Below are 24,804 nucleotides of genomic sequence, written 5' to 3' on the forward strand. Positions count from 1 at the left end.
GTGTGTGTGTGTGTGTGTGGAGGTGGGGATCGCCGTGTCTATGTACAAGGACGACGCATGCCGCCGTGTGTGTATGCCTGTATATGTGCGTGCACATGCGATTACATTACGGCAACCACCACCATCATCACCACCCCGCAACCAACAGATGGCTTCGCTTCGTTCCCCTCTGCTGTCCCCTCCTGCACACGTGAACGCGAACACGTGCGCAGGCAGCAAGGAGGGGGGGGGTGATCGTGGTGTGCATGTGTGCATATGTGTGTGTGTGTGTGTGTGTGTGTGTGTGTGTGTGTGTGTGTGTTTGTTTGTTTGTTGCGTATGCGCGCGCGATGATGGTTTCAGTGCAAGCAACGCAAGTATGTACAGCGTGGTGAGTGAAACAGTTCCAAATCACATGACAATCGTGACCAGACGATACAAATGCCTAATGCCTATTGCCTAATGCACAGTGTCCTAAATGTCGTCTCAATCCATACCACCACCACCCCTCACCACCTTCTCTACGGGTTCAGCCCCATGACAAAGCGAGGGCATGCCGATATGTACAAGAACTCGAACCACCGCCTCAAAGTGACTATTGCGACGAACTACCACACGCAAGGAGCGCATGTGCATGCGCGTGCGTATGCGTGTGTGTGTGTGTGTGTGTTTGTATGTGTGTGTTGGCGTATGTGTAAGTGTGCATGAGTGTGAGTGCACAACTCACCACTTCGAAGTAGGTGTTGTCCAGCTCGCGTGCGCGCTGCTGCTCCCGGCTCAACGACGCATACGTCTGCCGCAGCACGCGTGGTGGGTGTGTGTGTGTGTGTGTGTGCGGGTGTGTGTGTGTGTGTGTGTGTGCATAGAGTGTGAGCGTTCAGGCGGCGCTTTGTGCGAGCATAACACTGGACACACACACGCGCGCGCGCGCGCACATACACACACTCTCTTTTATCTCACTCACTCATACGTGCACACACACACACACGGTCCCAACAGCAGCAGCAAGAGCCATGCGGGTGTGCACGTACGGGGTCGGCTGCTGGAATTCTTTCGTAGATGCTCTTGTCTGCAGCCTTGGCCTGATATGGGCGGTCATATGTGTTGTCCTTCTTCTTCTGCTGCTGCGACCCCTGCGTCCGTTGTCACAATGGGGTGAGTAACGTTGGTGTGCTGAATGAAAAACAGACACACAGACAAACAAGACAGACAAGACAAGACAGACAAACCAAGACAGGCAAGACAAGACAGGCAAGACAAGACAGACAAAACAAGACGGACAGACAGACACACACACACACACACACACACACACATAGGTAGTGTGCGTGCACAAAACACCGGTCGCGTACATTTGCGAGGACGAATGCCTGGCCGAACGTTTCCAACACTTCGTCGCTCAGTTGCCCGCAATCAAAGACGAAGCACTCTAGGTCCATCACAACAAAAACGAGGACACAGACACACATTGCAAACGCATGAGTGTGCGAGCGCATGTGAGGTTGCGACATGTACATATTGGTGTGCACGTGCTCAGCTTTGCTGCAAGTGTATGTGCGTGTGCATGGGTATGTGTATGTGCGTTTGTATGTGCGTGCGTGTGTGTGTGTGCGAGGGACTGTGCACGTGCCGTCAGCTGCGTGGCCGCGCACCTCTGAGACCGACGTCGTTCTTGCCGACGTAGCAGATGAGCTCATAGTCGTCGTCTTCGCCGCCCGCCGCCAGCGAAATGAACCGCATGGGGCTGAACTGCAGCATCTGTGTGTGGGGGGATGGCAAGCAAACGAACGAAACCGGGCAGATGTGTTGAGATGACGAGTGGGTCGAGGGTTGCAGGAGACACATAGGAAGGTACCGAACACAACATGTAAGCGTGTGTGTGTGTGTGTGTGTGTGTGTGTGTGTGTGTTTGTGTATGTGTGCAGGGGCAATATAACCGGCAGGGATGCCGTACTTTTCATGCTTTGTACGTACCCCCACTTCGACGTAGTCGCCCGTGTCGTCCTTCTGCTCGCAGTAGACAGCATCCAACAGCACATGCAGGAGTGAGCAAAGGAACAAGGCTGCTGGGAAACATGTGACAGAGAGTGAGCGAGTGAGTGAGAGTGAGAGAGTGTGTGTGTGTGTGTGAGTGAGTAAGAGGTCAGTGTGTGCGCACGTGCCTGGACGGGGACGATCATGAGGCCGTCGGAGGAGATGTTGAGGTTGACGTCCACCTCGGCAGGCGTGACGGGGCCAGACAGGTACTTGCTCAGATACCCGGGCGAGATCTGTGACTGCGGCTTGCGAAGACCAACTCGCGTGGCAACCGTGTGGATCAGGTCGCTGCAAACGGCCCACAATTGCGTATGGGTTGCGTGAAGAGTTGCGTGTACGTGACAGAGAGTATGTGTGTGTGTGTGTGTGTGTGTGTGTGTGTGTGTGTGACAAGTGGTGCGTGACAAGTGGTGCGTTAGAGGTGTGTGTGTGTGTGTAGCGTTGCATGAGGTACATGGTATGAAGAGAAGCGAGCAGAGGCGAACGGAGCGGTGAGCAGCACACAGGTGTGCACCAAGCGGCCTCCGCGAGCAAGCTTGCGGCGCGTCTCACTCACCGCATCAGCGCTGTTTGATCGATGACGCTCAATGGGCGAAGGGACTGCGAAACGACAATGGATCCCACATACTGCCACACCAAACGAAACGGGTCAAGAAACAGAAAAATAAAGGTGTGAGGAAGCGAGCGCACACACATGTGCATATGTGCACAGGTGCACGCACATGTGCAAGCTCATACACACATGTGCATTTACACACTTATGTGCATTTGCACAAACATGTGTATTTGCACACATATTCATGCACGATCACACACACACACACACAGAAAAAGGGTTGCAACAGTGCTGCTGTCATCACAACCACTGCTGTCATCACAACCACTGCACAACACTATTGGCCGCGCACGTACCACGACGGGAAAGCTGTAGAACAGTCCCTGTCCTGCACTCAGCGGAGTATCGTCGTGGAGCCAGCCTGAACCAATGACATTTGACAGCGAATGAGTGAGTGAGTGAGTGTGTGAGTGTGTGTGTGTCTCCTCAGGCAAACGTCAACACTTCAACACACAATGGTGACGCTACGAATCACCCGACCGATCCAAAGACCGCTCCCCCCGCCCCCGCCCCTTCCTTCTCTCCTCTCCTCTTCTCCTCTCTTTGCCTCTCCTCCAACCTGACTCAGGCTTGTCCATGAACGAGTGGTCTCTGCGGCGAGAACCCATGATGTGATGTGATGGTCTTCAGATGAGGTCGTCAGAGATGGGATGGTGGTGGCACACACAACAACAGAGTCGCGGAGTGGGCCCGTCGCGGAGTGTTAATGTCGACACCACATAAAGTAGTAACACAAACACGACTGGCTGTGAGAGAGCGCGCGAGAGAGTGGTGTTGGTTGTTGTTGTCCTCTGCTACACCCGTTGTCCCTCCCTCCCTCCCTCTGCACCACCCTCCATCTGTCGTTTGATGATGGCTGACCAGACGGCATCCACTGCCGCTGCCTCCGGCGGCGAACGACCCATGCGCCTTCTCTCTGTTCAAGGTGTGTGTATGTGTGTGTGTGTGTGTGTGTGTGTGTGTGTGTGTGTGTGTGTGTGTTGGGGTGAAGAAATCGTTCTTCCTGGCTTGATGGAATATGCCACTGCGGTTGTGCAGTGCTGCTTGTTGTTGTTGTTGTTGCTGGTATTGGTTGTGTTGTGTGTTGATCCCGCGTGTCTGGTGCGCCACTACCGGGTCGTTGTCCCTATACATCCTTTGCCCGTTGTGGGTGCGCCTGTGTGCATGCGCGATTGCTCACTTCAAGTGTCCACCACGATACCGAATCGCTGGCTGTGTTGATGATCTGTTGCCAGATCTGCGCACGCTGGCCCAAGAGGACAGCACATCACAGTTGCTGCAAGAGTTTGAGCGCATCCCAACCTTCATGGCCTCCCCGGCTGATATCCCAGATGGCACTGGCCCAAAGAACAGATGTGCGTACTGTGGTGCTTGGCATCTTCTCCCACACCCCTAGTTGCTTTGTGTTCTGCCCGTTGCGAAGCGTGCACACGATCTTTGGGTTATTGTATGCTTTGCAAGCACACGCTGTTTTGGGCTTGTGCTTGCGCCCTACTCATGTCTCGCATCACACTGCGCTGCCTTCTCGCGCTTTTCCGTTGCAAACCATACCATCATCGCGTCTGCAGATGTGAACGTGCTGCCCAGCCCGCACTCCCGGGTGAATCTGGGAAAAGTCGGCTCCGACCACACATCGACAGTACGTTGCTTGTGTTGTCCTGTGTGTGTGTGTGTGCGGTTGTGTTCGTCTGCCTGTCTGTCTGCCTGTATGTCTGTCTCTGTCTTTGTCTCTGCCTTGTGTGTCTGTGTGTGTGCGATCTGAGCAATGGCACTCCGCTGCGTTCGATGTCACATCAACACCACCATTTTACTCCGCTTTGTTTTGCCTCTGATGTGCAACTGACTTGCCCCGGCGTCTTCATTTGCACACGACGATGGCGTATGTGACATCGTGCTGATATTGGTTTGCAGTACATCAACGCCAACTTTGTCACCGGTTACAACCATGCCGAGAACACATACATCGCCGCACAAGGCCCAAAGGCCAACACCATCTGGGACTTCTGGTGCGTGTGCCTGTGTGTGTGTGTGTGTGTCTGTTTGTTTGGGGGTATGTCTGCCTTGCATGTCTGTGTGTCTGTGAGCGTGCGTGTCTGCGTGCGTGTTTGTCTTCCTGTGCACGACTGTGCTTGCGTGTGTGCAAGCTGACAGGCTTGCTAACTCAATTGATTTACCTCTTGTCCCACACGCACACACACACACACACACACACACACACCCTGGTTTCCTATGTGTTGTTTTGCAGGCGCATGATCTGGGAGCACAAGTGCAGGATAATTGTGATGATGACGGGGCTGAGGGAGAACGGCCGTGCAAAATGCGACAAGTACTGGCCAGATATTGGGGAGACCATGACAGACAAGACCACGTTCACAGTACGCACGCACATGGAGCTCGTGTGTGTTTGTGCGTGTGTTTGTGCGTGTGCGTATGTGTGTGTGTATGTGTGTATGTGTGTGTGTGAATGTTTACATGTGTTTACATATGTGTTTACATGTGTGTATGAATGTTTACATACATGTGTGATTGTTTACGCGTGTGAATGTGCAAGCGCGGTCGTTGGTCCGTCCTGTTCCTATGGACCGCCGAGCTCGCTGCTTGATTGTGACGTGTGTGCCTGTGCTCTCCCATCCCGCGATGTGGCAACAGGTGCGGACGGTGGAGGACGTGGACTGTGAGGACTACGTGCTGACGACGTTCAGCCTGCAGCACATCCCCTCGGGCGAAACCGTCAACATCTCCCACTACTGGTGTGTGTGTGTGTGTGTGTGTGTGTGTGTGTGTTGCGCACGTTCGCTTTGGGGAACATGGCGAGGGAGGTTGGCCATCGCAAGGGAATGTCGGAGGAGAATTGATGTCTTGTTTGCACGCCTGAAGACTCAACACACGTCTGCACACACACACACACACACACACACACACGATATCGGCTTGTGCCACTGCCTCGTCCGCCATCGCAGGTTCACCAGCTGGCCCGACCACGGTGTGCCTGACGAGACGTGGCCTGTGCTTGACTTTGTGGGCGCCGTTCGCAAGCACGCGAACCATTCGCACGACGCCGCGCCCATTGTTGTCCACTGTAGCGCAGGCATCGGCCGCACAGGTCCGACTTGTGCGTATGTGTGCATGTATGTATGTATGTGTGTGCACATGTTTTTCGATTGGGGCATGCACTGTTTTGCTACGTTGAGTCGTTTGATTGACGTCGTCATCACACACACACACACACATGCACACGTGAGCAGGCACCTTCATGTGTTTGGACATCTGCATGCAAGAGTTGCAGAGCGAATGGCGGTGCGTTGTCTGTCGACACCGTCTGATCGCCAGTGCATGTACTGCTTCCCTGTAGCTCAAACGCGCCTGATCTCTCTCTCTCTCTCTCTCTCTCTCTCTCTCTCTCTCTCTCTCTCTCTCTCTCTCTCTCTCTCTCTCTCTCTCTCTCTCTCTCTCTCTCGCATCGAGTAACCTCTGATCACACGCACACACACACATACACGCACACACATGCCGTGTGATGATGGCACTGGCGTGCAGGGTGTGCGATGTGTTTGGCACCGTGTACCGCATGCGTCAGGAACGCGGTGGTGCTGTTCAGACAGGCGTCCAGTACACATTCATCCACAAGGTCCACATGCCCATCTTGTTTCCGTGTGTGCCCCGTTGTATCTCCCTCCTTGCCCGCCCTGTTTCCTCTCAATCCCCAGCAGCCGGGATCTGTGCTCACACTGTGCTGGCTGTATCCCCCCGCCACTCTGCGTGGCCTTTGAATGCGCCCTGGACACCATGCGAGCAGGCGTTGTATGATTACGTCACGCCTGGCCACCCAAAGTCCATGTTTGGAAGCAACATGCCAAGGTGTGCGTGTGTGCGCGTGTATTGTGTGCGTACGCGCACATGTGTGTGTTCATGCTTGACTGGTCGTCCATTCATCCTCCGCTCTTCTTCATACTGCATGCTTCTGCTGCTGCAATCCTCACCTCCGCCTCCGTCCATCACCACGCTCTCTCCTCTTCGTTCTCCCTTTGTTTCCTCTTCGTTCCTCTTCGTTCCTCCCTTCCCCCGGCTGCCAGGGACGTTGGGCTGATCAAGCCGTCTGGCGGCAGCTTTGGCTTCACCCTCCGCGGGTCCTGCCCGCCGTTTGTTGTCAAGCTCGACAAGCACGGCATCGCAAAGGCAAACGTACGCTCCTCTCCTTTATTTTGTGTGTGTGTGTGTGTGTGCGTGTGTGCGTGTGTGTGTGTCTATGTGTGTGTGCAGACGATCACGCTGGCTCAGATGCCGCCCCTGCGTCCAGTGCCATGGAACCACGCTCGTACCTTGCCCCTTTTTCTCTTCACTACACAGCACGCACGTGCACACATTAGCACACCATGTGCGCGTTCAACATCCACGCCCGCATATTGTTGAATCCTCACGCTGTGTCTTTTCGTTGCGTGCGGGTGTGGCAGGGCATCAAGCTTGCCGATCATTTGCTCGCCGTGAACCAGCAAGACACCAGCACAATGGAGCACACGCAGGTGGTGGAGCTGATCCGAAACTCAGGCGATGTCGTCACCCTCACCGTCATCTCAAAGGCCCCAATCGCATAGCCCTATCGTGTCACTCCCTGCGTGTGTGTGTGTGTGTGTGTGTGTGTGTGTGAATGTTTGTCTTTCACATGGGTTTGCTTGTGCGTTTACGTGTTCATTTGGCAGTTTGAATTTTTTCTTGTATGTATGTTTGTTTGAGAGTTGCGCGCCTGTACCCCGCCATCGTGTGTGCTTCATCTTCGCTCTTATCTGGCTCGTTCAACAGACATGTTCTTGCTCTTGCACTTGGTTTACTCCGGCTTGCCGTGCTTGCTTGGTTGTATCGTTATCGGTGCATCCCACAAGATTCCGACCACGCCTTCTTGCTGTTTCCGCTGGGTTTTGCATGTGTTGTTCATCTCGTCGCCTGTTGCCGCGTTGCTTGTGTTATGTTACATTACACACATGACTGTCTCGTTCTCAGTACAAGGTATCGCCGACCTGGTGTCACGGGTCACCACTGTGACGTGTCTTTGAACGCCCTTGCACATATTGTACGTGAACCTGCAAGCCAAACAACGACCTCCTCCGTCAATACACGTGCGTGCACGCCCACGTTGGTTTTACGTGGCATGCCTGCAGCCACCGTTGTGCGAAACGGGCCCGCACACGTTTATCTGAATTCAAGCCCTTTTGTGGGCCTTTGCTGACCCCGCACGTAGTACCCATGCCGTTCGCCCCGGTATTTAAACGACTTACAACACGGGAGCAAAGTGCAATCAAATCAAATTTTCATTCGTAAGACGTGGCGAATATTCGCTGGCGTTCATGGATTTCCGGTGGATGACGCTGTGTGTGTGTGTGTGTGTGTGTGTGTGTGTGTGTGTGTGTGTGTGTGTGTGTGTGTGTGTGTGTGTGTGTGTGTGTGTGTGTGTGTGTGTGTGTGTGTGTGTGTGTGTGGTGTGCACGCTATGTATGCGTGTGCATTATGTGCGCGTTGAACGCGGCATTTTCTTTGTCCCTCTCAGACACAGCACGTCCCTCCTAGCTGTGTGACACGACAGCCCGATTTCGTCGACGGCGAGCGACCACACGACAACGCCCACGAAACCGACCATGTCCATCCCGGCGGCCTTGCTTATGGAGGGCAGCCTCAAGGCGATCAGCGTCAGTGAGACATGTCCCACGCTCAGGTGAAGAAAGATCCAACACAGAATTTGCCAGCTAACTTGATGTTCCGAGGTCTTTAGCCAGATCACCAGAGCATATGCAACCAGCTCAACTCGACTCGCACATGGCGATTGGCGCATGCATCGTAACTCGCCTCTTCCTTCCTGCTTACCTGACAAACGCTTCTCTGCCTCTTTCACCCTACTGCCACTGCCCAACCACACACATGAAGGCTGACCAGCCTTGAACCTGGATCCGAGGTGCGCTTGAAGCAAGCGCTGGCTCGAAACACAAGTTTGGTCGCCCTCATGTAAGTGGAGGCCATCAAGGCCTATTGGCACATCACCAAGACACTCTGAACGCATTTGTCGCTGGTGTGTATATGTGTGCGTGCGCGTGCGTGCGTGCGAGTGCGTGTGTGTGGCTGATCAACATACCTACATATCTATGTGTGTGATGGTGCCTCTGCCTTGCAGAATTGAAACAGAAAGGCGGCTACCTGGGCTCGGAGCGGCGCTTGCTCACGCTCTGATTTTCAACACCACACTTCAGACCCTCGAGTAAGCTGTGGGGCGTGTATTGCTTTGTGGATACCACTGTCTCTTGTAGTACATACCGCGTTTGGTCTTTCTGAACCATTTACCAAATCACACACACGCTCACATTCACACGATGTGGGGTCCACAGCATTACCGGTGCACACTGCGAAGGCAAGGCCGTTTCTCTGCTTGCTGAAACCCTCAAGAAGAACAGGAGCCTCACGTCTCTGCTGTCAGTACCACGCTCTCATACTGTTGTTTGTTGAGACAATGCACCTGAGGCATACACACACACACGCACACACGCACACGCATACGTGAGTCAGTGCCTTTGCCTTGATTTCGTCCTACGTTTTGTTGGAGTCCAATCAAACGCCCTCACAAAGTCGTCATACATCCGAATGGTTCTGTCTTCTCACCTTCACCAGGCTGAGAACCTGCGACTCAGATGGACTGCTTGCGCTCGCGGACGCCCTCACGCAAAATGATACGCTCAGCACTTTGACGTGAGCCTCGAGATGCGCGTGCGTGTTGGCTTGTATGTTGACGAGGAACAGCGTGTGCTGTTCTTGATGGCACGTGGTTTGCTTTCCTTGAAAGCACGGCCATTATTATCCTCCCTCCCTCCTCCACCGCCCTCTCTTCCTTTCCCCTTCTCCCATCTCTGCTTGGTTTAGCTCTGTGTTGTGTCTGCTCACGTGACTGTTGTGATGTGACTTACTGGCCGCGCTTGTGCAAATGCGTCTTCCCTGCAGACTCGGCGAAGGCATCATCAGCGAAGAGGCCGCACTCGCGTTTGCTCACACGATACAGGCAAACAAGGCCCTGACCGTCCTCAGGTACAAGTTTTGGCTGAGGGGCGTGCAGGGTTCCTGTGCGTGTTGCATTATGCAGTTCATGCCCGACCTTCCATTCCCCGACACTAAGCGTCCTGGCACAGCCACAATGTTTGTATGACGGGAACCTTTCATGGCACGGATAACTTCTCCAGCCTTTCAATCACTGTGACGACGGCCCAAAGCGCACACGCACTCATACGTGCTTGTCAAATGAATGACTCCCTGGAGCAGCTCATGTGAGTACAACAGGTTGCACACCTGTCACCTGGCTTGCTTGTGATCACTTGGTCTGTTGTTGGTTCGCATCTGTTGGTGCACACATGCACACGTGCATGCAATATGCATACGAACACGTGTGCAAGCACTCACTCACTCACACACACACACACACTCTCTCTCTCATATGTACTTTGGGTTGCTGTCATGCACACACACACGTGCATGCCCGCCGCTCACACTCCCAATCCCTTCATGTCCCCCGCACCATCACACCAATCACCACTCGCAGGCTATCCACGAGCATCTGTCACACTGCAAAACCAGGCGCGCTGGAGCAGCTTCTCAGGGACAACTCAACGCTGCAGCGCCTCGAGTATGTCAATACCACCCGACCAAATACACACATACACACACACACACCACACCACACCACACCACACCACACCACACCACACACCACACCACACACACACACCCGTGCTGCGGATGGCTGTCGCAAGGGAACCACCCCCTCCGTGTAGACACATGCACACTGTTCATGCGGATGCATGCATTCTATGTAATCTCCATCAGGCTCGATAGCGTTGATTCGCGGGAGGCAAGTGCACTGGCCTCTGGACTGCGGAACAATGAGGTGCTGGAAAAGCTTGTTATCAAGAAGCAAGTGGGCGGCACGGACGGCAGCTGGGCACTCGCGCACATTCTTGTCAACAACATTGGACTCCAGACATTTGTGTAAGTTGATCGCGTGTATATGGTTGTCATCGAGTCGGGGAGGGTGGGAAAGGGGGGGGGGGGCGGCTCGTGTGTGCACGTAAGTCTGCCCCTGCGTTTGCGATCAACAATTGCACGAACAATTCGTCTTAGTGCCCCACCATAGGTGTGCACTCACATCCACATCTGCATGCCCTATCGTACACACACACACTTCCGCACACACACGCATTCACTCACACACACTCTCTCTCCTTCGCTTCCACTGCCGTTTGACCAATTGACAGGCTGGGCCATGACAACAGTGAGAACGGACAATCTTGGCCGCTCGCGCGCGCACTGCGAACCAATAGCACCCTCACCTCCCTCACGTAAAGATTTGTTTTGTTGTTGGCTGGTTGCCGTTGCTCCATTCAGCGTGACGCACAGCGCTGATACTGCTGCTGCTGCTTTTGTTGCTCTTGTACAACCTTGTTACCTTTGTGCGCTTCGCAAACATGCATCATTCCTCACGCGCTCCGCCATTGATGCCACTCCACAATGCACACAAACATGATGCACTCACATTTACAATTGATGCGTACGCAGGCTATTTGGTCCAATCTTATCTGATGCAGCTTGTGCACTGGCGGGTGCGCTTGCCAGTAACACTTCTCTCCGATCGCTTGTGTAAGCAGCACATAGATACACCATCAACACACACGCCTGCACTCACCAATGTGTGCGGATGCAAGGCGCTGCCTGTGCTTATTTATCAGCCTTGCAGCCATGTTCCCAAACATAACACACGCACACACACGCACGCACACACACACACACGCACGATCGTCACCGCATTCCTTGCTTGCTTTTCATTCTGCTGCCCAGGATCCTTGAAAATGAGCTGGACGAAGCAGGCGCATGGACACTAGCCAACGCCATCAAGAAGAACAAGTCGCTCCACAACGTTTCGTGAGTCGGCAGGCGTCCCTTGCACAAACTCTTTCATGCATCGTCGTTGAGTGTCATGCATACACATGCACACACACATACACACGCGCACGCACGCACAAACACAAGAGGCGACGCCTTGTCTTCACACCACTGTCATCTTAAACAAGCCTGACTGTGCTTGCTTGCTCGCTTGTTCGCTTGTTCGCTTGTTGCATGACGGACTAGATTGTCAAACGGAACTGTGGGCGACGCCGGCGCCAAAGCATTTGCAGGGGTCATTGCACACAACACGTCCCTGCAATACCTCGAGTACGTGTTCAGCTGCTTGATGAGGGCAGAGGCTGTGGGTTGAGAGGGAGGGGGGTGGGGTGGCAATCGCTCCCCATTGTGCGATCTGTTCCTGTGTGTTTTCCACGTTTCCACGCCAATTCGGTTCACTCAGAACACTGTCGATAGCTACTCACACTCACGTTACCTTGCCAACACCCAACTGGGGGTTCTGTTTGCACTGCTACGATGGCTTGGCCCCTCCGCCCTCCCGAATGCTTCTCCTTGCATGTGCCCAGCCTCAGCAATAACGGCATCAGCGGCGAAGGCATTTTGGACATTGTTCACGCTCTGGCATGGAACACCCAGCTCATCACCCTTGAGTATGTACAGGGCATCACATCAGTCAACTTTTTGATGATTTGATGTCACACCTTGCGTGATTAGCATGATGAGTCAAGCGTTGCGTGCGATAGTCATTTCTCTTACTGATGCGTGCCCATGGTGTAGTTTGACGGGGAATGCAAATGACCGAGCACTGGGCGAAGAAGCCGCCAAGATGCTGTGTACCGTTCTGTAAGTTGTGTGTCTGCCTTGCCTTGGTCCAGAATGTACTCTGCAACAGTTTCATACCATGGTGCACACGTCTGGGTCCCTGTGTTGCTCCTTGCCGAGTGCTGTTGAGCTTTCGCCCAAGGAGCAAGCGGTTGAGTGCTTGGGTGCTTGCTGGGGTGGGGACCCACGAATTGTTGCCCTGACTCGCTTTTCGTGCGACTTGTGTGCAGGTTCGATGGCGAAGCAAAGCTTGGATACAACATTCAACGAATCACGCGCACTTCTTCCGTGCAAGTACGTGTGTTGTGTTGTGTGTTGGATGTGTGTGTGTGTGTGGATGTGAATGTGGGCGCTTTCGCAACGCACCGAATATTGCGTCGCGACGAGGAATCGCAAGTGCTTTCAAACCACAATCCCACATGCCACCTCTCTTGCATTTTCGTGTGAGGCTCTGTAGCACCGCTCTTCGTCGTCCTCAAGCAGCGACGTCGGCTCCATCAGCCGCGTGAGTGAACTGGAGACAAAACTTGACGCCATCAAACGCGAACTGTTCCACAAAGGTACAGACTCACAGACATGAGGGAAGGTGCACAGGTGAATGTGACACCGGGACTTTTATCCCTCGCGCGCTACTTTACCCATTGCCCCTGTTGTGTATGTTGTGCACACCTGGCTGTTAGGCTCACAGCACTGCCTTTGCACTTGCATTACCGTGCCACGTTGTTCGCTGGTGTCCAGATGAAGAGATCAACGCGCTGCGCAGGCAGTTGCGGCGAGAGAAGCGCAGAAGCATGCCTCGATATGACGAGCGTGCCAACTGGAGGTCCCGCGAAGCGGAAGTTGGTGAGTGTGTTGGAAAAACCTGACACGTGTCCATGCGCGAGTGCTCGTGCACACACCGAAGCGCCCGCCTTTCTTGCTCGCTCAACGTCGCTCAACTGCGCACGTTCAGCGACCTGCACCCATACACGCACAACATGTACAACGCACGCATGTGCGCACTCACACACTCACACAACACCCACCTACAACAAACACACGCACACCTGTGTGCACTAACACATGACACACAACGTGCACACACACACATTACGCACACACTCGCGCGCTCCATTGCGCCGTCGTGAATGCGCGCATGACAGAGGCACTGTTGCACTTGCGGATGGACGTGTCGTTTGTGGACAACTGGCGCAGGGCAGAGGACATGCGCCACCGTCCCATCGTGGGTGCTGCGGGCAACCTGTTCAAGGGGACGTATGCTGGCCAGATGGTGGCCCTGAAGCAAGTGCTGTTAGATCGCGCGCCGTCGCTGACAGCGCTGATCCAAGGCAAGCACAGCAACCGCAACCACAGCCTGTTGCTCGAGGTGAAGATCCTCCTCACCATGCGGCACCCGCATATTGTTCCGTTCTTGGGCCTGTGCTACGACCAAGCGGACCCCGGCGTGGTGTACCTCATGATGACCTGGGCCAGCGGCGGATCTCTGTACGAGTACCTGCACACCAGCAAGGCAGCGCCTTCCCGAGCAGAACGGAGTCGCATGCTGATGGAGATGGCGAGCGCAATGGAGTACTTGCATGCACACGGCGTTGTGCACCGCGACTTCAAGTCGCCCAACGTCTTGCTTACGGCCAGCTTGTCCACGCAGATTTGTGACTTTGGGCTGAGCAGCGTCAGCGAGCAGAGCTCGCACGTGTCTGCTCGCTTGGGTACGGAGCTCTGGGCCAGCCCCGAGCAGTTCGCCGGCGACCTCTTGACACGGGAGACCGATGTGTTCTCCTTTGGCTGCGTCGCGTGGGAGATGGTGTTTGGGCTCCGGCCCTGGCATCACCTTGAGTTTATGACGCATCAGCGGCGTATCAAGTACATTGCCCACTGCTATGAGCGCCACGTGTTCATGGCCGTAGACAAGGAGATCAACGGACGCACCGCCTCTCCGGAGATGCAAGACATCATCTCGGGCTGCTTGCAGCCCATTGGCCAGCGTTATGACTTTGGGCAGCTGTACAAGGCGTTCTTGATCCAGTGGGAGGCTGCGAAGCAAGGCGGGCCCGTGAACCTGGACTTGCACGAGGAGATCCTGTTTGGCGCGGATGACGCCGTGTGGAAGCTGAGCCAGGACGTGGTTGACCAGATTGACACGCTTCTCGCGCCGCTACCTGATGCACCGTCCACCCTTGTTGCTCCACTCAGGCTCTCGCTTGCCGAGCACCAGGAGCTCTTACATCAGGTGTCGTGTCGTGTGTGCGTGTGCATGTATGTGTGTGCGTTTGCGTGTGCGTTTGCGTTTGCGTGTGTGTATGTGTGTGCGTGTGCGTGTGTGCGTGTGCGTGTGTTGTGTGTGCGTGTGCGTGTGTGTGCGTGTGCGTGTGTTGTGTTGTTTGTTATCACTTGTGTTTGTGTCAGCGACTGCGAGTGACTGCTCGTGAGCAGTGAGGGACCTTTTCTTGTGCTGGTCAGTTTGTTCGTGGTGCATCTGTTGATACAGCCTCGATGTTTACATGAGGGCATGCCTTGTTCTTGCTCGTACACCCTTTCAGGTGCTGCGAAAGGCGCTGGCTGGGCCACGATCCATGGATCCCGTCCTGAGCCGTCTCCGCGACGCTGCGTTGGTCATTTCTCACGTGAAGAATGCTGCGTTCAATGGCGCAGTCATGCGCAATCGCATCATGGTGCGCTGCAAGTGCGACGGCCAACGGGAAGATCTGCCCCGCCCATTTCCGGTGCAAGACATGGCGTCGGAGCACCACAGCTCGCCACAGGAGATTGCGCTGCTCAGCTACGCAACGATGCACCCGCACGCGCTGAACAGCCCGTACCACTTCCTCTGCGTCCCCTCCCCGAACGACGCGCTTCATGTGAACTTGCGCATCCAGCGCGCATTTTGTGGGCTGCCGTCGTTCGAGGCGGCAGTGGCCATTCTCAGTGGTGACATGAGCCACCTAGTGCCAAAAGATGGTGGCTGGATGGGCCACGGGTTCTACGTGACACCTGACTTAGACTTTGCTCTGGAGTCGGCCGTGCCCATCGCTGTGAAGGACAGAGACCTGCCGCGTACTCTGGAGAGGTGGCGGCTGTCCCGCTTCCCCTGCTGCCAACTGGTGCTGCTGTGCGATGTGGTGTACACCAACCCCTTCCCGATGCTGTCGGAGGCGCAAGTTGACGGGGAGAAGCTGATGCCTGGACACGACGCCCACGTTGCTGTGGTAAACATGGCGACCAAACCGGCCAGCAACGCTCGGCCTTTCGCGTCGGTTGAGGATTGGCAAGCCGAGGGCGGTTGTCCGGCTGTGCAGCTCGTGTTGCATGACGGCGCTTCCGTTCTCCCGCACGCTCTGCTTGTGTTTGAACCAGGTCCTTGACATCAGTATCAGACGAGACTGTCAATAGATGTGTATGTTGTGTGTGTATGTGTGCACGTGTGTGTTCGTGTGTGTTCTGGGGAGGGTAAGGGCGAACGGAGAGAGCGAGCGGACTCGTGAGTGTTCTTGCTGTGTGTAGATGTGGATGGTGAAGTCGTGTAAGTGTTCTTGCTGTGCGCATTGTATTTTGTGTAAATGGCTCAGCTACTCCTACCTCGTATCCGAGATTTACTGTTACAGTTTACATGTTTCGTCGCTTCGTGTTTGCTTTGCACACACTGTAGTGGTGGCGTTGTTACATTACATAGTTACATTATGTAGCCTGTTCGTACAACCCATCTTGTCCATCCCATGTTGGGTACAAAAAGCGACATGACAAATTGCATTCCCAGAAGCAATGGCGGCGGCGTTGGTGGTGGTCGTGTTTGCGGTCGTGGTGCTCGCGGGTTCACCCGCACTCGCACAAGATACCACAACCCCTGTCGAGGTGTGTTGGAGTGCGCGTGCGTGTGTGTATTTGTGTGTGCGTGTGTGTACTGGTGTGTGCGTGTATTGGTGTGTGTGTGTGTGTGTGTGCGTGTGTGTGCAAGTGCGTGATGCAGTAGGGTCTATATCTGTGTGTATGTAGTTTTGCTGCTTTCCATGTTGTTCAATATCAGAGTCACGGCATCGCTCTCATTGCGCTGTGGACGGGCGTTGTCATTTTGTTTGCCGGTTCTGGAATGTATGCAGGCAAGTTCAGGTTCTCCCTCTCCCGGATCGAGCGGTCAGCAAGATTACACGGCGCGGACGTTGGCGGTGATTGCGCTTATTGTTGCGTTACTCAGCTTCTTGGGCTTCGTTTACGTCTTCAAGCAGATGCGCAGGCAGCGACACACTGTGAACCGCATTCAGGTGCGTGCGCGCGTTTCAAAAGCGCGCCGCTTTGTTGTTGCTGAGCTCACCGAAGCACACGCACACGCGCGCATGTCTCTCTCACTCTGTCTGTCACACACACACACACACACACACACACACACACACACACACACACACACACACACACACTCTCTCTCTCTCTCTCTCTCTCTTGCACACGATCTCACTCTCACACCCTCTCTCTCTCTCTCTCTTGCACACGATCTCACTCTCACACACCCTCTTGGTTTTGTTGGCAGGAGATGGGGGACATACGTTTCATATCCGTGTGAAGCTGGGCGCTAAAACCTCGTGCATGCGTGCATGTGCTAGTGGCGCGACACATGCATGCGTGCGAGAGTCTTTCGCTGCCAGCGGCTTCGTTTGGACATGCGCTGCGATGATTTTCATATGAACGGTGTACTGTTGGAAGGGAGCAAACTTGTTACACAACTATTACAGTGGTTAGGCACACTTCAAAGACAGCCTTTGGAATGGCAGCACGACACGAGAGCGCAAAACAGCATGGTGGTTGGCAGACGGCCAGGGAGTAGAGCAAAGGCGTATGCATGTGTGTGTATGTGTGTGTATGTGTGTGTATGTGTGGTTTAGCGACGGCGGCGATAGTCGTCAAAGTCATCGTCGTCACGGTGGCGGGAGGATCGGGATCCGCGGCGGTCGTAGTCCCTGTTGGTGAGAATGCCAGAGCAACAAACGTGAGTGGCCTGAAGCACAGAGAAAAAAACATAAGCAAAGAGCAAACGGGGGGAGGGGGGATGGACTTAACAGCACCGCAGCCAAGCGATCAGCTTACCGTCGGTCATATCGGTCATATCGGTCATATCGGTCATATCGATCATATCGGTCCCTGCGGTCGTAGCGGTCCCTGTTGCTGCCGCGACGATCACGATCCCGGGAACGAGAGCGATCACGGGAACGGCGGCGGTCACGGTCACGGTCACGGGAGCGGCTGTGGCGGCTGCGGCGGCGGTCGTCACGGTCATGCGAACGATCGCGGCCGCGGTCACGGGACCTGACGCACGTATGGGCAACGTCAGCGCGGTGAAAGCAAAGCGGTGAGAGGGGTAAGGAACGGCAAAACGAGGGCCAACGGGCATGCGTGCAACGAGCATGCGTGTGTGAGAGTAATGTATGAGAGGGAGGGAGAGAGAGAGAGAGAGAGAGTGTGTGTGTGTGTGTGTGTGTGAGAGAGAGAGAGAGAGACAGTGTGTGCGTGTGTGTGTGTGTGTGTGTGAGTGAGTGAGTGAGTGAGTGAGTGAGTGAGTGAGTGTGCGTGCGTGCGTGTGTGTGTGTGTGTGTGTGTGTGTGTGTGTGTGTGTGTGTGTGTGTGTGTGTGTGTCGTACGATGAGCGTGGTGGCGGGGCGTCCTTGAGCTGCTCCTGCAGTTGCTTCAGGTGCTCCCTGATCTTCAAATACCCGAGATGAAGCTTCCCACCAAAGTGGTCCGCCAGTCTGACAGGTGTTACACAAGTTCATGCACGAGCGTTTGTGGCCGATGGAGTGAGTGAGTGAGTGAGTGAGTGAGTGTGTGTGTGTGTGTGTGTGAGAGAGAGAGAGAGAGAGAGAGAGTGTGTGTGTGTGTGTAGGGTGCAGCACAAAGGCGCGTTGTCGGTTGGGGGTGGTGGCACTGACGCACCGGCGGTCGTTGTCGAAGATGGAGAGGAAACAACCACAGATTTCACACACACGCAGCTTCTGCTGCGTTTGCTTGCCGGTTGATGGGAACATGGCCTTGAACTCGTTCTGTTGGGATGTGGGGGAAGGCGTAGGAGTGAGTGGTGTAAAAGAGGAAGAAGAAGAATTCCAACAAATCACTGGGCGTAAGTTGAGTTGGTCATTGGTATCCGACAGCACACACACACACACACACACACACACACACACAATGGTGGACACACCTGAAGCTCTTCGTGCTTGGCCTTGAGCTCGTTGACCTTCTCCATGAGCTTCTTGGACGCTTCGACCTGGCCATCCTCAGCTGTACACACACACACACACACACACACACACACACACACACACACGAGCAAATCAGAAGAATTGTTGTGCGATGGGGGTGAACAGCACGAAAGGCGGAGGAAATGCCAGAAGCTAAGGGAATATGTGGAGAAAACAGACACGTGTGTGTTTGTGTGTGTGTGTGTGTGTGTGTGTGTGTGTGTGTGTGTGTGTGTGTGTGTGTGTGTGTGTGTGTGCGTGTACAGGAAGATAGGGGCTGGCTGGGGGTTCGACACGCAACTGACGGGAGAAGCGGGAAAAAGCGGGAAGAAGCAGCAGGCGTGGAAGCGCATGCCGTGTGATGATGACCGGCTCGAATATCACGCACACGTGTGACCCGCTCCGCTTCAAGCACACACGATCACAGCTCTTTGGTTGCTGTTGTTGCTAAGCTGTTGTGGTTGTTGCTGCTGCTGCTACTTCAGAAGCTGGGCAAACGCTCATGGCACGCGCACGAAGCGTGTTGCAGCCCTCGATACAAGAGGTTCGGGTTGGATGATGGCTGCTGCTGTTGGTGCGGGATGAATCAGCGGGTAGAGCGGCTCAGCGACGACAGCAGCAACAACAAATGGCAACGGCGCTCGCCTATGCCCATGCTACTCATGGAACTGACGCGCCAACGAACTGTGTGTGTGGAGATGACGACACTCAGACTTACCTAGCCGCTGCGCCTCGGCGAGTGTCTTGCCAACCTCCTCCGCAATGTCCTCCACAAGCTTGGCCTGCGCGCCGACAACAACAGAGTTTGTTTGTTTGTTTGTTTGTTTGTTTGTTTGTTTGTTTGAGTGAGTGTGTACAAGTGAGGGAGGAAATGGGAGCAACCACACTGTGTGCGTGTGTGCGTCTATGTATTTTATTAGTTTGGGTGAGTACGAAAAAAAGGTGAGGGCTTGCACGTACCTTGGCTGTTGTCTCTGCATCGTACTGCTGCTCCCGCTCCAGCCGAACCCTGTCAGCAACGGGCAAAGGAACATGTGAGTTGCGCGCATGTTGACGATAGGCAAGCAGCGTGGACAGCGACAATAGCTCTTTTCACCCTTCCAAGCACACCAGTAACGAACCAAAGCACACACACAGACACAGACGCACGCACACACACACACACACACACACACACACACACACACACACACACACACACACACACACACACACACACGTTCTCCCCAAGGCCTCCATGCGCATGTGGTTGGCTGTGAGCTTACTGCTGCTGGCGAATTTTGTGCTCGGCTTCGTCCACAATCTTCTGCAGCTCCTTCATGAGGTCGTATTCGCATCCAAACGACCTGCCTTCCTTCAGGCGCTTGGCATACTCTTCCTGCATCTCTGGGATGTGCTGTTTCTCGCAAGGGCCCAGGTCCATTTTCTGCACACACACACACACACACACACACACACACACAAATGCGTTGCGGGTTGCACCGTGAGCGTGGTCGTGTGCTTTAGTGCGGTTTGTGCGTGTGTGTATGTGTACTAGTGTGTGTCAGAACAACATGATTTTGACAACATGACACACACACACACACATACACACATACACGTACCGTGGAGCTGAACACTTCATGTGGGCAAAGCCCAGCCAGGTAGAACCTGCAGTTCCGCTCATCATCCACGTCCTTCACGCTCGTGCCTTTCATACAGAAAGGGAGGGAGAAGGGGGTGGTGCGAGTGTGCGCGCGTGTGAGAGTGATTGTAGTTGTGTGCGCTGACACGAGTGTTTGCGAACAGCAATAGACAGACGCACACACACACGCACACGCACGCATGCACACGCGCATGCACACACACACACAGACACACACAGACACACACACACACACATACACACACAGATGCGCGCACACACACACACACATACAGGCAGGCAGACTCACCTGTTCCCATGGCCTCAGCGCCCATGAGCTCCTCGAGCTGCTGTCGGATGATGTCGCGCGCGCTCATATTGGGTGTTGTGCTGTTGTGTTGCTGGAAGTTTCTCGGCAAAATTGACTTTGTGTCAAAAGTCAAAATTGACTTTAATGGCAGCTTGTGTTGGTGTTCTTGTACTGTCTGTTGGTTGTTGGTTGGTTTGTTGACCACCAGTCAACACGGAGGGATCACGATGGTTTGAGCAAGAGAAGCAAGCAAGGAAGACAAGCAAGGAAGACAAGCAAGGAAGACCATCAAGGAAGACAATCAAGTAAGGAATCACAGCAGCCAATCAACAGAGTTTCAATGTAAATGAGAACAGGGTGCGTGTGTGTGCGTGGTGGTCCTGTGATTAGACGACACGACGCTCAAGGCATGTATGCGCGCAGGACATCCGTGACAGGAGCACGGCAGCACGGGCACGCGTGACCATCCGCCTAAGGAGGGGGAGTAGGAGGAGTAGGGGAAGGAGTGGTATCGGTGGTGGTGGTGGTGGTGGTGATGGTAGTGAGAAAACGGGTGGGGACGCACACGTGGCAGATGTACAGAAACAACCGCAAGCATGCATGAGACAAGCGCAAGCACGCACGGGCACATCCAGTGCACACCGATGACTCACCAGGATCTTCGTGGCGCAGCTGTTGCAGGCGCAGAGGTGTCCGCAGCGGTACATGATGGTGTCCGCCTGGTCCTGCAGGCAGACAACACACCTGTTGCCCTGAGCGGGACGGGACGCGGCTTGCGGGGGGTTGCCGTGCAGGGCTGCCGCCACCTCCTGGCGAAGCGAGCGCTCCATGGTGAGCTGGCTCTGGTAGGTTGTCTGCACCAGCGCCACGAGGTCCGCCATCTGCCGCGTGAGGTCGTCCACGCGCCGGGCCAGCAGCGCTGCACTCCCGCCACCGGCCGCGCTGGAGGAGGAACGGGTTGGCGGGGGGGGGGGGAGTGTGTGTCGACTTGATGAGGTGTCGCATTGACGCGTGATTATTTGGTGTGATGAGGATATGGGAACACAAGCCTGTCGTGCTTGTGGTGCGAGGTGTTCCCGCAGCCACACTTGCACTTGCACTCATGCCACACAGACAATACAACACATTGAAAATGCTTACGGGGAGGGGCGACGGACAGGCTCAGCCGGCTGTTGCTGTTGCTGCTGCTGCTGTTCTTGCTGTTGCTGCTGTTGCTGTTGGCGTGGACGCCAGGCTGTGCGGGTGCGAGGGGTGGCTTGGTCTGCCTGGTTCTGGCGGCGGAGACGGGCGTTGCGCAGATGGAGCTCAAGCACCGTGCGGAAGTTACCTAGACAAGGGTGAAAGCAAGTGGAGGAAGCGCGGAGGTGAGAGGACAACGAACAGTACAGTCATCTGCTGGACGACTTGTGAGCGACAGTTGCGACGCAACGTGTTGCGTACGCATGTCATGGGCAACATGTGCAGACACGCACACGCACCTTGCAGCATGTTCTGGACGAGATGGGACGCAAGCAGCTGCGACAGCTCGTGCTGTGGTCACGACAAGAAGCAGAGCAAAAGCATCAGTAGGCTGACGAAACCCGCAATGCAGCCACCAATACAGACTGGGAATGCAGCACGAGCACACGCATGCAATAAACATGCGCACGAGCATCGACAAGCGTGTGCTACACAAATACAGTAAAGCAAACATGCAACGCCACATACAACCAAACAACCCCATACATCATCAACATCGCCATCGCACCGTCATCTCCGTGTTGCGCGCCCCTGGGCGACGCTGTGGGGCGCGTGCGTGTGCATCTTGCAGGCGAACATTTCGCTGTTGTGGGATTGGCGCGCGAACACCGCTGCCAGCATGGCCATCATCGCCGCCGCGGTGTGCCGGTGTGGCTGCTGCCTGACGCTGATGCTCCTCAGGCTGCGGCCGGCTTTGCGGCAGCGGAAGTGGCGGACGCTGCTGCCGTTGTGGCTGCTGTTGTGGCTGCTGTTGTGGCTGCTGTGGCTGCTGCTGTGAAGTCTGCGCCGGTTGTGGCTGCTGACTGCCTCCACGGCGGCTGTTGATGGTGTGCGTGATCTGACGCCAGACATCGTAACGTTGGGGCCCGAGGTTGTGGCTGGCAGTGGCCAGGGAAGCATTGACGTTGGTGATGAAGAAGCGACGCCGAAGCATGCGCGACACCACGCCCTGGCCCCGCAACTCAGCCAGCTCGGGGTTGCCGCTGGCACCGTCGTCATCACTTCCGTCCTCCTCCTCCTCCTCCGCATGTGCTGCAGTCGACTGCTGCTGCTGAGGGTTGACAGTCCTGCGCACGCGTGGACGGACCGGCGGTGGGGGGCCGCGACGCGTCGTGGTGGTGGTGGATGAGGACGACGACGAAGATAACGGTGACGGCTCTGGTGCGGCGAACAGCGCTTCGAGCGCAGCGCGGCGCTCACCTGTCAACACCTCTCGCACCCGGGACTGGAATGGCACAAGGAGGGTTGAGGAAAGAGGAGGAGGGATGGTTGAGCTGCGGGTAGTGGCGGGGAACAAGCGCAAACACAAACACAAACACAAGCAGATGCCCTGAAAATGTCGCTCACAGGCAGGCAGGCAGGCAGGCAGGCAGGCAGGCAGGCAGGCAGAAGGGTGCAGACACACACGCACACACACACACACACACACACACACACACACACACACACACATTCACATATACATGTGCTGCTCACCTGTGTGGCCATGGCTGCGACGTCGTTGAGACGGGCGGTGCGATCGGCCTCGGCCATCTGCGCGTGCGTCTGCGGCGTGACTGCGCCGTGCACCGTGCCGCCGAAGATGCTGGCCAGCTCCGATGTCCCGTCCTCGCTGCCCGTGTCTGTTTCGCTGCCGTCGTCGCCACTGCCGGCATGGCGGCGCACCGTGCCGGGGCTGCTGCTCAGCGAGCCCACGGGGGAGTCACCGCCATAGGCGCTGCCGCCGCTGCTGCCGTTGTTGCTGCCGCTGTTGCTGAGCAGCAATTCCTGGAAGAGGTCAAAGGCCCAGTCTGAGGAAGAGGTGGACGGCTGTGATGAGTGCCTGCTCTGCGGCATGGTGTGGAGCAGCGTGTCAGCGTCCTCATCACCCCCAGCGCCATCGTGGTGGGCTGCGCTGATGGGTGCAGAGGCAGTGGAGAGCCGTTCATCGTCCTCGTCCTCGTCGTGCTCCTCGGACGCTGACGCGCTGTGTGTGTGTGTGTGTGTGTGTGTGTGCGTGTGTGTTTGCATGTTGGAAGGCACCCGCAGTAAGCCACAGCTTGGGGAAGTGCAGTCTTGCATTGCAAACTCAATCGCACACACGAACATACACACACACACGCACACGCACACACAGACACGGCGTAGGAAACAATGCAAACTGGTTTGCGTACAGGCGTCGCTGGAGGTTCGCCTGCACGACGCGACGGGCCTCATCCGCAGCGGTGACGCGATGCTGGTGCATGACAAACCGCAGCTCAAACATCTGCGACCTATGCAGTGCAACAATACGAGGGAAAACACGAAGTTGTGACGGTTCGAGTGAGGTCATGTGGTCATGATTCCCATGCACAGCAGCATGTACTTTCACACACACACAGCACAGACACACAGACACACAGACACACAGACACACAGACACACACGCACGCATGCACACCTGTATGCAAGTTGCACGCACTCTGACACGAATACTTACGTCTTGCCGTGCATGACGAGGCGATGCAAGAGCTCTGGGCTACTCATACGAACCGTGCCAGGACCCCGAGCACCGACGACATCATGACGGTAGCCTTCCTGGTGTGCATAATCCTCGTTGTCCTCCTCCTCCTCGTCGTCCTCGTGTTCCTCTTGGAGAAACTCGGGGTCGTGGTCTTGGTATTCCTCCTCCTGCTCCTGCTCCTCATCCATGGCAGCGCGCCGTCCTGCCTCGGTGTCCTCGTCCTCCTGGGCCAGCGTCTTGCTCTGCTTTGGCAACGGGGACCCGCTGTCGTTGTTGTGGCCTTCGTCTTGGCAGGGGGATTGCGACGGCGTCTCCATGGCGGTGGCTTGTGCCTGGTCCTGTCCTTGTTCGTGTGCTTGAGGCGGAGGCGGGGACGTGTGCATCGACTCCATCTTGGCTGTTGGCGTCGCTTGTTGTTGTGCGGTTGCTTTTTGGATTCGGCGGACAGCCTGATTGTCGATCAAAGGGAAGGGTGATGGTCAAGGGGCTGGCGCGAGCGAGGAGAAAATGAACGCTGCTGCCCGTGCTCCCTCCTTACCTTTCCCTTTCCAT

At 55.4% G+C, this 24,804-nt stretch overlaps 5 protein-coding genes across 5 annotated transcripts in view; 2 read left to right on the forward strand and 3 right to left on the reverse strand.

Annotated features, from left to right (window-relative positions):
- Positions 1–3,240, reverse strand: part of PTSG_03868 (uncharacterized protein) — a gene marked incomplete at both ends in the record, with an annotated part of 5,936 nt that extends 2,696 nt beyond the window's left edge. Inside the window, 9 exons of the mRNA XM_004995543.1 lie at positions 707–772; positions 1,011–1,112; positions 1,332–1,408; positions 1,632–1,737; positions 1,954–1,986; positions 2,142–2,304; positions 2,573–2,643; positions 2,929–2,993; positions 3,192–3,240. Coding sequence (XP_004995600.1) covers positions 707–772; positions 1,011–1,112; positions 1,332–1,408; positions 1,632–1,737; positions 1,954–1,986; positions 2,142–2,304; positions 2,573–2,643; positions 2,929–2,993; positions 3,192–3,240 — 732 coding nt within the window. The remainder of the gene's footprint in view (positions 1–706; positions 773–1,010; positions 1,113–1,331; positions 1,409–1,631; positions 1,738–1,953; positions 1,987–2,141; positions 2,305–2,572; positions 2,644–2,928; positions 2,994–3,191) is intronic.
- Positions 3,241–3,370: 130 nt separating this feature from the next.
- PTSG_03869 (tyrosine phosphatase RQ) lies at positions 3,371–7,302 on the forward strand. Its single transcript, XM_004995544.1, has 12 exons — positions 3,371–3,557; positions 3,868–3,987; positions 4,201–4,271; positions 4,544–4,638; positions 4,878–5,007; positions 5,282–5,382; positions 5,593–5,735; positions 5,878–5,929; positions 6,170–6,260; positions 6,429–6,490; positions 6,706–6,814; positions 7,084–7,302. The coding sequence occupies exons 1-12, from the start codon at positions 3,482–3,484 to the stop codon at positions 7,222–7,224; spliced, it is 1,191 nt and encodes a 396-aa protein (XP_004995601.1). The 5' UTR covers positions 3,371–3,481; the 3' UTR covers positions 7,225–7,302.
- Positions 7,303–8,110: 808 nt separating this feature from the next.
- On the forward strand, positions 8,111–15,887 carry PTSG_03870 (TKL protein kinase). The gene is made up of 20 exons (XM_004995545.1): positions 8,111–8,336; positions 8,546–8,623; positions 8,790–8,873; positions 9,001–9,084; positions 9,281–9,358; positions 9,608–9,691; positions 9,793–9,927; positions 10,200–10,283; positions 10,484–10,645; positions 10,912–10,995; positions 11,213–11,293; positions 11,492–11,575; positions 11,783–11,866; positions 12,124–12,207; positions 12,335–12,400; positions 12,610–12,673; positions 12,837–12,939; positions 13,118–13,222; positions 13,522–14,609; positions 14,920–15,887. Exons 1-20 carry the CDS (start codon positions 8,260–8,262, stop codon positions 15,739–15,741), a joined length of 3,531 nt encoding a protein of 1,176 aa, XP_004995602.1. The 5' UTR covers positions 8,111–8,259; the 3' UTR covers positions 15,742–15,887.
- Positions 15,888–17,246: 1,359 nt separating this feature from the next.
- Positions 17,247–20,692, reverse strand: PTSG_12088 (uncharacterized protein; the record flags this gene model as incomplete). Its single annotated transcript, XM_004995546.1, has 10 exons — positions 20,532–20,692; positions 20,202–20,287; positions 19,863–20,023; positions 19,558–19,606; positions 19,316–19,379; positions 18,558–18,637; positions 18,296–18,402; positions 18,004–18,111; positions 17,453–17,671; positions 17,247–17,325 (listed from the first exon to the last, which is right to left on the reverse strand). Exons 1-10 carry the CDS (start codon positions 20,596–20,598, stop codon positions 17,247–17,249), a joined length of 1,020 nt encoding a protein of 339 aa, XP_004995603.1. The 5' UTR covers positions 20,599–20,692.
- PTSG_12089 (uncharacterized protein) lies at positions 20,632–24,764 on the reverse strand. The gene is made up of 8 exons (XM_004995547.1): positions 24,229–24,764; positions 23,924–24,022; positions 23,247–23,736; positions 22,279–22,995; positions 22,010–22,061; positions 21,672–21,858; positions 21,185–21,473; positions 20,632–21,002 (listed from the first exon to the last, which is right to left on the reverse strand). The coding sequence occupies exons 1-8, from the start codon at positions 24,642–24,644 to the stop codon at positions 20,934–20,936; spliced, it is 2,319 nt and encodes a 772-aa protein (XP_004995604.1). The 5' UTR covers positions 24,645–24,764; the 3' UTR covers positions 20,632–20,933.
- Between the last annotated feature and the right edge of the window lie 40 nt (positions 24,765–24,804).

Source organism: Salpingoeca rosetta (assembly GCF_000188695.1).
Source record: "Salpingoeca rosetta unplaced genomic scaffold supercont1.8, whole genome shotgun sequence".
Classification (NCBI taxonomy): Eukaryota; class Choanoflagellata; order Craspedida; family Salpingoecidae; genus Salpingoeca; species Salpingoeca rosetta.

Coding starts and splice junctions, on each gene's coding strand:
- PTSG_03869 (XM_004995544.1), top strand. CDS start 3,482: ATGATGGCTGACCAGACGGCATCCACTGCCGCTGCCTCCGGCGGCGAA. Junction 3,988..4,200: donor CACTGGCCCAAAGAACAGAT/GTGCGTACTGTG, acceptor TCGCGTCTGCAG/ATGTGAACGTGCTGCCCAGC. Junction 6,261..6,428: donor AGTACACATTCATCCACAAG/GTCCACATGCCC, acceptor CCATGCGAGCAG/GCGTTGTATGATTACGTCAC.
- PTSG_03870 (XM_004995545.1), top strand. CDS start 8,260: ATGTCCATCCCGGCGGCCTTGCTTATGGAGGGCAGCCTCAAGGCGATC. Junction 12,674..12,836: donor CGCGCACTTCTTCCGTGCAA/GTACGTGTGTTG, acceptor GAGGCTCTGTAG/CACCGCTCTTCGTCGTCCTC. Junction 13,223..13,521: donor GTCCCGCGAAGCGGAAGTTG/GTGAGTGTGTTG, acceptor CGCGCATGACAG/AGGCACTGTTGCACTTGCGG.
- PTSG_12089 (XM_004995547.1), bottom strand. CDS start 24,644: ATGGAGTCGATGCACACGTCCCCGCCTCCGCCTCAAGCACACGAACAA. Junction 24,023..24,228: donor CTCGTCATGCACGGCAAGAC/GTAAGTATTCGT, acceptor TGCACTGCATAG/GTCGCAGATGTTTGAGCTGC. Junction 21,003..21,184: donor GCTGCGCCACGAAGATCCTG/GTGAGTCATCGG, acceptor CCCCCTCCTTAG/GCGGATGGTCACGCGTGCCC.